The sequence below is a fragment of the Dermacentor andersoni genome, chromosome 3, assembly GCF_023375885.2.
Source record: "Dermacentor andersoni chromosome 3, qqDerAnde1_hic_scaffold, whole genome shotgun sequence".
NCBI classification, from domain to species: Eukaryota; Metazoa; Arthropoda; class Arachnida; order Ixodida; family Ixodidae; genus Dermacentor; species Dermacentor andersoni.
Window position 1 is genome coordinate 222943244 of NC_092816.1, and position 12296 is coordinate 222955539.

Here is a 12296-nt window from a genome sequence, read left to right on the forward strand (position 1 = left end):
ATGTGTAATCACAAACTAATTTCTTGTTAAAATGTTTGACACTACTTTGCTGCTGAGTAAAAATTTCGAAAAGGAAACTAGCCACATGTACTACTTTGTGAAAAGAATTCCACGGTAACTGCACGCCGTGATCACGCAAGCTTCAGGTCGACAACTTTTGCACAAATTAAGTAACAAATAGTTAAGCATGTAACTGAATCTGGAGACTGAAAGAATAGCTTTGCAAGTATCGAAGATGTCGTGCACAACTCTTGCACCCAGCCCATCCACACTGCCATTATTGGGCCAATATGTGCACTGGAGACGCACTTACCCGTGGCATCACAGGGTCACTGGCAATGTCGATGATTTCCACCTCACGAATCTTGAGTTTCTCAGGAGGCAGCTCATGAACCTGCACCAGCACAAGAGCTGTATGACCATACAGAGCCTTGGCTTAAGCACAGTAAGCAATGACAAATGAAGCAATCTATTTGGCAAACAGAGGCAGCTGTAAGCATGGAACACTTTTTTGCCTATTGTGCATGGTTTCAGAGGGTGGAACCCACAATCTAAAAACAGAACCACTGACATCCCAAGAGCATACAAAGCAAAAGCTTGTTATAACAAAGTTGAAGGAGGAGCCAGAATTACTTCGTTATATCCATTATTGCATGTACTGCACTATGAATGCATGGGGATTTCAAGGGTAATTTCACTTACCATATTTACACAAACATAAGTCAAACAAGAGTATACGTCAACTCCTATTATTGAAATCACCGATAAATAAAAAACAGTAACTCAAATATAGATCGACCCACATCTTTTTAGAAGAACGACAAACTTTGAACATGACACACCTTTATCAACCGTAAGCTTCGCTACTAAATCTCACTAGTCGATGCTGCAAGCTGCATGCTTATCGGAACTGAGAAATTTTTGTCAGATGCCTTGCAGGCGTCCTCAAACAACATAGTCCTTGGTGGCGTTGAGTGCGACGGATATGTAGCATTTCTTAAAACCAGTCTGGATAACCTCCAGATTGACCTTACAGCGTGTGCAACAAAGGAACTCCGTTAGCTTGGTAATACTGCTAGCTTTGTTCACACACACAAAAAAAAATCGGAGAACACCTACGCATTTCTTATGAGCTGTGAATGCAAAAGCATTAATGTTAAATTAACGTCGCTGAGCAGTCCTTTGAGTTATGAATCCTCATGGACAAAAGCACATTGAGAGGCTTGGCCAATGCCTCCTAGATGGCACAAGATCAGTGCACTTCGATCCGTGACGTCATGCCACCTTGCCCAATTGCCACAGAATCTAATGGGGACACTCCCGAGTAAGCCACAGTGATTTTGACGCCACCACTTTCGTCACTTGTAAATGGAACTTTCAGTCCAAGTAGCATGATGTCATAACGCAGAGTGCACAGGCCTACCACCTAGGAGGTGCTGGTTAGGCCAGTGGGCAATACTCAGCTTCTGAGCATGGGGTCGTAGGTTCAAAACATTTCTCCTTTCTAATTTATTGTCTTTTCATATAGTAATTTCTTTACAGCGATTACCGAGGTGCAGTGAGAACACAGACGAAAAATTGCGCGGACAAGGAATGTGTCGATAACATAGGCTTCCGAGAGCAACGTCGCTTTATGGCAATGCCCTCTCCCCTCAAGTAACACCTAGCCCGCTATCACAGCCAGCAGGCTTTCCCTTTCACCCATTCTGCTCCGTCGAGGTGCGCTCGTGACGTGGCATCGCAGCCAATGGAAATTTAGGCGCTATTTTTCACTTGTCCAGACCACAGACACTGGCTTTCTATTTTTTTTTTTTTTTTTTTTTGCTCAATGGGCCATTTGACGCTTTTGCATTAATATAGGTCGAGATTCTCTGGTCACGAATATAGGTAGGCAGCTGCTTTCTGTAACATTTTCCAAAAGAAACTTAACCTATGTTCGAATAAATATGGTACTCCGTTATATCCATTATTCCATTATATCCCGTTTCATTATTACTAAGTTTGACTGTAGATAAAAGAAATCGACAGAAACCAACACAAGCCAAAAAATGTATACCACAAAGCACGAAATGCTCTTTTGTCACATTGTGGCTGGTTTTGCAAGTGAAACCCACAACCCACGAGTGCCATCGATATTATCATGAAAATTTAATGAAAGCCAGGGAAGTTGTACACATGTCAGAAATTGTCCACAAGTCATGCAGTCAGCGTAGTTTTTTAGTGGATTATTACGCATGAAAAATGCTGTCATACCAGTGTGCATGGTTTCACAGGGAGAAATTGCAAACTAACACATTGAAACAGTACACATGCACATTTTCAAGTAACAACAGTATCAATGCTACAGACAGTATATTTACATACCTGAATGGCTTAAATGTGCTTGCAATGGCATAGCTAGCAGAAACTCCACAGACATGATGGCCATTTCAATTAAACATGTCTCAGAAATCTTTCGCATGTTTAAAGGCCAACTGCAACAAAATCTGGGACCGTGTAAAAAGCCTAGTTTAAGACAGTGTAGATATAAAGGAGCCTCTGTGTCAAATTTTGAGGTTTCAAATACGAGTGGGAATGTCATGGAAATCTTGCCGAAATATCAATTTTTGAGACCAAAACTGAAAAAAATAAATAAAATGCTGCCATTACCGCTTGTCAGAAGTGATGCATGACCTAGAGTGTGCAGCTTTCCAGCATGACCTTCAGGATTAGGCACAGCATGCGGCGTGCACTGAAAACTGCGTGTGCCACCTGCATGGGTGCCGCATTTAGAGGCTGCCAACAATCACACGCGACTTTGCCAAGATGCTTCAGTGGTATTTGTAACGAGTTTAGTGAAGGTAAAATTTTGTTGCAGTTGGCCTTTAAATGCTAATAGTAAGTAGCTTCCAAGTGGCCAGAAGTGAAGGAGTCAGCGGCTTCCTGCACCGCTGTTTTACAGTTGCTATGTGAAGAGTCTCCTTTCAAGACAGAACTACCCCTTCAGGTGCCACATAACTCTGTCCATCAAATTTTAGTATTTTCAATTTCTCAGGGAGTTTTGTCACATTCCTAAAATGTGGAGCCAATGAGAGAACCGCTACTGTGATACCTAGAGCAAACACCCAAACATCTACTTTCAAATTCCTTTTACTAAAGCACTTCCCACACATTCAAATTAGCAACAAAGGTCTAATCGTAAGTGTCTAAACATGTATGTGAAACATCTTAAATATTCCAATCAATGAGAGAGGGAGGAGCACCGAGGAGGAGGGTAGGTTGGCAATACTTACCGTATAGTGCGGAATATAGGTCGAGGTTTTTTCCAAAAAGTATTACTAAAAGGTCACCCCTCGAATTATATACCGGCCCTTGGCACAACATGAATAGTCGTCTGGCAACATGTAGGAGTGCAGCCCTTTCGGCATCCGCATCGTTATCGCCCCCTTGGTGTCTGACGCCGAAAGAAACTTTCCCGCGGGACGTTGTCGTTCGCGTGAATGAAAAGGGCTATATGGACGAGGCCCTCATGCTCAATTGGATTAAGACCGTCTATAATCGGCGACCCGGCGCACTCCTGCGGTGTCCGAGCATGCTCGTCTTGGATGCCTTTCGTGGGCACTTGACCGCAGCTGTGAAGCAGGCACTCCGCGACGCGAGGATGGAACTCGCCGTCATTCCGGGAGGCATGACCTCAACACTTCAGCCACCGGACGCCGTGCTCAATAAGCCCTTTAAAGACCGTGAACAATATAATCGGTGGATGGCCGGCAACAACCGGCCGGCCAGCTGCGCAGGCTTGGCGCTCGCTGCCCAACGATATGGTGGTGCGGGCATTTAAGAAGTGTTGCATTAGCAACTCCTTGGACGGCACCGAGGATGACATGTTGTGGCACGCAGCCAGCGAAAAGCAGTCATCTTCGGACGAGAGTTCAGACAGCTCAGACGAATGAGCAGGTGACGAGTCTGGCGGCACCACTATATAAAACAAAGTTTTGTGCCTTATAATTGTTATGTTGACTTCTTTGCCTCAATATATGGGGGTCGACCTATATTCCGCCTCGACCTATATTCCGCATTATACGGTAAGCTGGTTAAAGAAAATGTGTATGGAGGGACTAAGTTTATGGATGCCGGAGTGGAGGGCTAGAGAACAATTTGAACACCTGCGCATCTTTAACACGCACCCAAAGCACAGCACATGATCGTTATTGCGTTCGGCAATTTAAAATGTGGCCGCTGTGGCCGGGAATTACACCTGTGACGTTGTGCTCAGCAGCCTAACACCACAGTCACGCAATGAGTTGCTGCCTCCCTCGACACCATAATTGATGATGATGATGATGTGCTGCTTTGTTGTGCAAGGGCCACAAAGAGCACCATGAAAGATTCCACAACTGATGCAGATATTTTTTGCAGGCACTGCGAGTGCACTGGCTTGCACAGCTGTGTGCAGCATAATCAAGGAACTCGGACAAGAGAAGGAAGAGAGAAAATGTACTAGCTCAGAGCAAACATCCACGTGCAGGTAGCCAGTCCTGTACCCAAGTAGTCGACCTTTTCACCTCTCAAACTTATTCCTTGTTCGTATTATAGTAAAGCTATGAACCTTCTTGCAGAGCAGTGAATACTGTTAGAAAACCCATTGCTCGGTGCTATATTGCTAGCTTGTTTTATCAATGTTGTTGTATTTCCCCAACTTTTGCTGCATTACTGTGCTTTTTTATGCTATCGCTATATTGTGGTAAGTTTTTTTAGTTGTGCTTGTTCTTAATCACCAGCCCTTCTCCCATAACATATTTATGCATTTGTGTCCCTTAAGGGTACAGTAAGCAAAAATAATTCACTCCTATCAGTAACATATGCCAACTGCACAATGCCAAACATTTCTGTACTGGCTGCTTGGAATAAAGCTGTGTTTTAAAATAGCAGATATGTGGCGGCAGCCGACTAGGGACATTACCCAACTTTACTACTCCCTTTAACTATTGCATACAACACAAGAATGCACAGGCCCACTGTGAAATGTGAATTTCAACATGGGTCAAGTGAGAGAAGGGCCTCAATGTGCGGCCGTCCAACCCACTATATCACACATAAGAGTGCCCATTACGTAAAGCATGTACCATGTAAAAGCTTTCTCAGAGTGTCGGGAGAAAAGGATTTTACATGTTTTACTTTGCAATGCACAAAATGCTCCTGGCATTGCTGACTGGTTATGTCCCCGTGTCACATATCTCTGCCTCTAGAGAAGACAAGAGGTAGTCCTTGACAGTTTCAATGCATAAAGAACTACATTGCCACCATCTTTTCAAGCTATTAGAAGTGAGCAGCAAAGATTGCAAGTATTGAATGAATAAGCAAAATAAGTTTGTGAGCACTGCCATTGTGGTCACTCATGCATTGCATCAGTGAACTAGAATTCTAAATCAAATTGTAGCTGCAAACACTTGAGCAGTCTACCGACAGTGCAGATACATCATGACAGTGTAAGTTGCCCACTCGCAAAAAGCATAGAGACTGCGAGAGTCACGCACCATGTAGATAACTCGTCTATCAGAAGCACTCACTGCTGGCCCAGTGCCAATATGACCCTTGCTACCATGTGGAATTAAATGCACATATATATAGATATATATATATATACAAAAGAAACAAGATGTTCACGTGCACTGAGATATGGAAATCTTATCTCTCTGCCAGAACAATAAGCAACATTGGATGGCCATGTCAAAACTGTACTGCAGCCTTAACCTATACGCATTGGCTGCAATTTTTAACTCGGTAATAGTTAGCTAAGAGCCACAGTGAAAAAGCTTTCGTGCCTTTAGAAAACATTTTCTCAGACGTACATCTAGCAGCAGCTTATGTCACTGCAACAGATCTTTTGATCATGCACAACTGCCAGAAAGTATCAGTGCACAACTTCCAGTTACAGCACGCTCATCCTAGGTCAGCGCAAGTGTAAGAATGGATCAACATGGTCACACTTTCACAGTAGCTCATGCCTCAAATGTTTGTTCCTATACTTGTTTTTCTCATTACCCTACTCATACCATTAATGCATAGCAATAATGAAATATCTTTCCAGGCTCTCACTTCAATGTATTAAATGGTACAGCTACAGCACTTGCTTCCACAGTGTACACAATTTCCTCCTGCAAATCATTCCACTCAACTGTTTTCCTTCTACCAGGCCAATTCCAGGTTTCACATGCAAATTCATCTTGTCTGAAACTGATGGCTGGAACATGCACTTATCCACGTGTTTTGCAGGCATGGGCTCAGAGCCACTTCAGCGATGAAATCGCACCAAATGGGACAAGATACATTTTTCATAACTGCAACCCAAAGGCCTGTAAACTGGGATACATAGCGCAAGAATGACACAAGGACAAAGCAGGAACACGGGACGAGCGCTAACTTTCAACAATTGATTTATTGCAGCTGGTGAGCAGATATATACTCACTGGGAAGCCACTGCAACAGACACACTGAATGGAAATAAGAAAGGAAAAGCGGTCATATGACTACTATGCCAAAAAATTCAAGCTCTTTCTTAGATAAAAGAATAGACGGCGTGCTAACGCAATCGTCAACTGCTCTGGCTATCTCAGCTGCTTCGACAAATTCCCTCGTTATCTTATTCCTGTGGCGATAGACAACAACAGTTTGTTTTAAGAGAGGGTAGCAAGGTGCCTTCACGTCACATTTTCTACAATGGGCAGCCGGATGCCCATCTATAGTGATGCTCTTTACTTTATTGCTATGCTCCACCAGACGCATGCTTAAACATCTGCCCATCTGGCCCACGCAGTACTTCCCATACGAAAGTGGAATCTTATACACCACGTTACGAGTGCATGTTACAAAAGGATCCTTGTGCGCAGTAGTGCAACCTGGCTTAAGTTTCCTCATGGGGAAGCTCGACCAACTCAACCTCAAGAGTTTGTTAGGTGCTGTAAAAACAACATTTACACCAGACTGTTGCCTACCTTTTTTAGGTTGTGGGAAACTTTATGAAAGTAGGGAATTACAGCCACCTTTCGTTTGTTCCTTTGTTCTTTCTTCTTTCTTTCGTCATCCGCTCTCTGCTCATCGCTCAGGTGTAAAGTTACCTTCCTTCGACGATGCAGGCTTTCAGCAACCGATATAATGATATGTCTCGGATAATTTGCTGCTTCCAGACAAGCCACCTGCTTCCTAAGGCCTTCATCCAGCAAGTGAGGACATGACTTGGAGAGAGCGCCATGACAAGAAAGAACGTACGATACTTCTTGTTATGAGTTTTGAGTGTGCAGAACTGTAACTCAAGGGCGGCTTGTTAGCTCTGAGCTCATATACCCAACACACATGTTCAGCTTTGAAATGCAACCGCAAGTCTAAAAACCCGATATTGCCCTGCGCAGGAAATTCCGTGGTGAACGTAAGTGGCCTATAATACTCATTGAATGAGGCAAGAATACTATCAACAGTAGGGTTTGAACAGTCAGAAAATCAGCGGAATCTTTCCGAGCCTGGACTGCGAATTTAGGACCAAGGCGCAGAATCCGGCGAACTTCCTCAGGAACGTCGACGTCGCCTATAGTGAAGAGCCTGTCCTCGCTAGGAGGCGTGACCTTGCTTTGCCCTTGTGTCGTTCTTGCACTATGTATCCAAGTTTACGATTGAACTATTAACACGCCCAAACTTCTTCCCTGCCAAAGGCCTGGTTTGTAGGAATGGTCACTGAAGGTTAGAACGACAGAAAGCTGAGCTAGTTGGTAAGGAATCATAATGCAAAAAAGAGGTGAGGCGTGCAGACATGACACAAGAGAAGTGGACAACACGAACATCGACTATCAACTGAACGGAGCACTGAGGTGAAAAAAAGAAAGAATACACAAAACTCATCTGCGCAAGCTCAGGAATGGTATCGCCACGCATCAGTCGGGTACATGTGCCAGTCTACGTGAGAGATAACTGTTAAGGCACTTAATCTCTTCTTTATGTAAAGTAATCGAAGGCTGACTCACGCATGCACTTCTACCATTATAGATATGCCATGCCTCTACCATAAGAAGCGTATCTTCATTTTTATGCCTGTACAATATCGCGCATTCATCTAACTCTGGCGTGCAGTTACAATCTTGGCAATGTAGGAAAAGATTAGAAGGCGATCCACCGGTTAACGACCTTTTATGTTCCATTAGCCTCTGATTGATACAGCGTCCTGTTAGCCCTACGTAGAACTGGCCACAGCTAAGGGGAATTTTATAAACCACACCCATACGACAGTCAGTAAAACTGTTGTTCTTATTGTGCTTCACTGGACAAATATCTGTTCTTTTTTTGCCTTTTACCTGCTCCTTTTTCCTCTGTACGACAGCGCATATCTTACCCAGCTTATTGGGAGCAGTGAAAGCAACATTAACATCATATCTACTTGCAACTTTTTTAAGCCTGTACGACACTAAATGAATATACGAATAGCCCTTACTTTTTTTTGCTATTACTGCTTTCTGTAATCACGTCCGTCCCCCTCGAAACAGACTTCTTTAGGCGCTCAGCCACAGTGGCCACTGCTACACTAGGATAACCTGCTTCTAATAGGCGCCAGACCTGCGCATTAAAACTGGCGCTCATTTTGTGCATGCAAGATCTGGTGAGAGAAGACTTAAGGCACGACATGGCATTTCCGTTTTTTACTACTTTGGGATGCTTGGATTGAAAGTTTAGCAACGGCTTCGAAGATCTTGGGGAGTACTGCCAACAAACATGATTTTGTTCGAAGACCAAGGAAATGTCAAGAAACTGAATTACGCGCCGCTGAGGAAATTCCTTGGTAAACTTTAATCCTCCTCCATAAAGTTTAAATTGCTCACTTACTGAGGTAGCAGCGGAATCGAATTGTTCCCTATTGCAGAAAATCAAGTAATCATCAACGTAACGAAATATCTTGATAATGCTATCACCTAATGCTTTCTCTAAGCAGTTTTCAACCTTACTCAGGTAAATGTTGCTAAGAATAGGGGCAACCTTTGAGCCAATACAAATGCCTGATTTCTGCAGAAAAACGGCATCTCTCCACCCAATCAGCGTCGACTTCAAGTACATTGAAAGAATTTCTAGAAAAGCTCCCGTGGACACACCGCATCTGTCAATAAAAGCCAACTCTTGCACTTGTTCTTTAATGCACTCATTTACGGAATTTAGCAACCCGTCATGCAGCAAGGAATAATACAGGTCTTCGATATCCATACTAAAAGCTGTACAATCACCAGGATTTTCCTCTCTCAAATACTGAACTAGTGCCTGAGAATTATGCAAGCAAGAGGGGTCTGAAAAAATTAATGAAGCTAAGCAGTTCTGTAGGTAACTAGCAACACAGAGCTGCCACCTCCCTTTCTCTGACACTACAGCACGAAAAGGAATTTCTTGCTTATGGGTCTTCGCCGACAAAAACAGTTCTAAGGTGAGGGATTTTGCTTTCTTGACATTAGAGACAACATTATCAAGATTATGTCTTGACAGGAGGTCAACCGCACGTTGCTTGACTGCCGACGGCTTGAGTTTTACTGGCTGTAAATCCTTTTCTATGGCTGAAATCGCTTTTTCTGAAAACATGTCATCTGGCATAATTATGAAATAACCTTCCTTGTCAGATATTACTGCTCTAAGTTTATGTTCCACAAGGTAATTAAATAACGGTCAGACAGGGTCAGACGTCTTAAAATGAGAATTTGATTGTTTAATGCTAGCAATGCAATCTGAAATACAGTGCGAGCGTTGTTCTGGGACGAACCTGGTTATGCAGCGCGGTATGCTTAAAACGTCCACGGGCTTTACGTTGGGCTTAAAACAGTGCTTAGGACCTAAAGCAAGGATTTTTCTATGGTTATCACTTACGATGGTGCCTCCAAGAACCAGTACGTTATTTGACGGTGAATTATTAGAAAGGTGTTTCCTTTACTGGTGTTTTTCCTTTACCTGTGTTTCCTTTAAAGGTGTTTTCCTGTACTAAAGGCACTGTCCTTGCACATACCTATGTATGGTCGTGAATTGTGTAGAACCTACCATATTGTTCAGCCTACAAGCCGCAGTTTTTCCTCACAATTTTCCTCGCTGCCTGTAATACAATGGTGCTACTTATGCATGGGATTTGATGCATCATTTGGTAAAAAAGCTAAATGTGTCAGCAATGCACCTGGGATTCTGTTCCGGTGCAAAGAGTAGCGGCAGGCTTCAAGAAAGCTGGGCTCTATGCAAATGCGCTTGAAACCAACCCCAGTGGGAGCAAACTATGTGATGATGAACTGGAGGACGAGGGAATGCGCGCGCCAGTGTCACCTGAAGTCAGTCAACTGTAGGTGAGCAGTTCTGAAGGCGAGGCATTTGATGGTGGCCTAGACCAGCAACAAAATTCCTAATAACGTGAGCTGCATTTGCTGTCAAAAGATTCTGTTGCAATTGAATGTCGATGACCTACATTCTTTAGAACCACCAGAAACTCGAGTAGCATCAATCCGTGTCTCCTCCTACATTGCATGCAGCATATAGCTAGCAACCACCACTGCAAGCTCAATGCACTAGGTGGTCTCATATCAGTAAAAATGCATTATTTCTAGATTATGGCAAGTAGTGTCAACCGTGCAAAATGGTGCAACTTACACAAAGGTGTGACTTATACACAAATTCTTTCATGCAAAGGACTGTTTATAGGAGGGTGCGTACTCTAGAAAATACAATATATTTATTACTAGACCTTTCACAGTTGGTTGCCCCATGTCTTCTAGCACTATTCTAATTTTTCAACTCTTTCCTTATCATGGAAAGGAAAATCCTGTTTTGAATGTGTCAGTAAAGATTTTTCACTAAATATATGATTATGGTTATAACAACACACTATGCATCAAATGAAAGCTAAAGAAATGTACTTATGCTGTGCTGATAACATAAAAAAAAGATGTAAGACTAGTCTGAAATAATAAAACATTTTTACGTTAATTTCCTCCTACATGTTCGAGCTCATCAGGGACGTGAGCTACAAAAAATGTTCTATGCCTCGTGGAATCCGCCTGTTTCTTATAAGTACTAATATTGAGCAAAAAATCACTCTGCTCGGCTGTCAGAAGCAAGTCTCCACCATATGCTGTAGAGACACCGAAAATAAAACTTGTAATACTGCAAACACCTCTGTGATACCTCAGTCGGTACGAAAAATCAGTGATCCACAGGCAGAAAATCAAGCTCCCTGCCACACAAGCAACAATGATTTCAAGCAAGCATTGAGTTTCTTTATCCTCCGAAGTAAACTCAAATTACCTGACATGCCTGGGCACAGCATAACTGTGAGACCAACGTCACCTTTATGAGGATTCAGCACCCCACTACTGGAGTGCCCGGTGCCTTTGCCAAGTGCACAGCTCTGCGCACTCTCTAAAAATCTCCTCCACACGGCAAAAGAAAAAGCTGCACAGAAAACGAAAGTCCGCTTCATACACTACTCTGAGAAAGCACAGAAAGGGTGCCACACTTGCCAGTCACCCATGTTCGATGGCCATTACAAAGGAAGAGTTGAGACCTATATCGTGGAGACCAAATTAAAGACTGGAGGATAAACTATAAAAGCATGAATTTAGCTAGAAGGCAACACTGATTTGGTGCTTCAGTCATCCAAATCCCCTAATGCAAAGGAAGCATGTTGCAACAATAAACACCGAAGAGGAACAGACAATCGTTTGCCTCTAGTGACTTGACATGACTCTTCCACACCAACAGGAGGAGTGACCACCAAGACCGGACTACACGAGATACCCGTGCAAGAAATTACTAGCCCCTATTAATGCTATTAATGCCCTAGTAACTATGCAGTGGTGGTGTAGAGGTAGAAATCCGCCTCGCGTGCAAGAGGACCGTGGTTCAAATACCGGTGCCACCCAATTTTCCACAGGATTTTTTTGAAAAATCCGCGTGTTGATAAAATTGCATAAACAGGCCTGGAGTGCGGCCTGATCCCGGTGACCAGAACCGTTAACGCACTCTCTCACCAGAGCAGGATTGGCCACCCTGGTGCTGTACTTGGCCACAACCTCCTATATGAACACAACAATCAAACATCGGCCCTCAGTCCCCAGCAGCTGCGAAGCAACTGACCACGGCAGCGGTCAGACCTGCGATGCACCAGAGGGTGCTAAGAATCCCTCGATCCGGACAGGCCGCCATAGGAATCTGAACCTGGCAATGTTTAACGCTAGAATGTTATCTAGTGAGGCAAGCCTAGCAGTGCTATTGGAGGAATTAGAGGGCAGCAAATGGGATATAATAGGGCTCAGTGA

General features: G+C 43.5%; 1 protein-coding gene across 2 annotated transcripts in view; it reads right to left on the bottom strand.

Moving 5' to 3' along the window:
- The window catches only part of vib (phosphatidylinositol transfer protein vib), a 79983-nt gene that overhangs the window by 54283 nt on the left and 13404 nt on the right, over positions 1-12296 (bottom strand). For both annotated transcript variants that reach the window (XM_050183860.3, XM_050183852.3), the window contains exon 4: positions 314-394. In XM_050183860.3, the coding sequence (XP_050039817.1) occupies positions 314-394 (81 nt within the window). The remainder of the gene's footprint in view (positions 1-313; positions 395-12296) is intronic.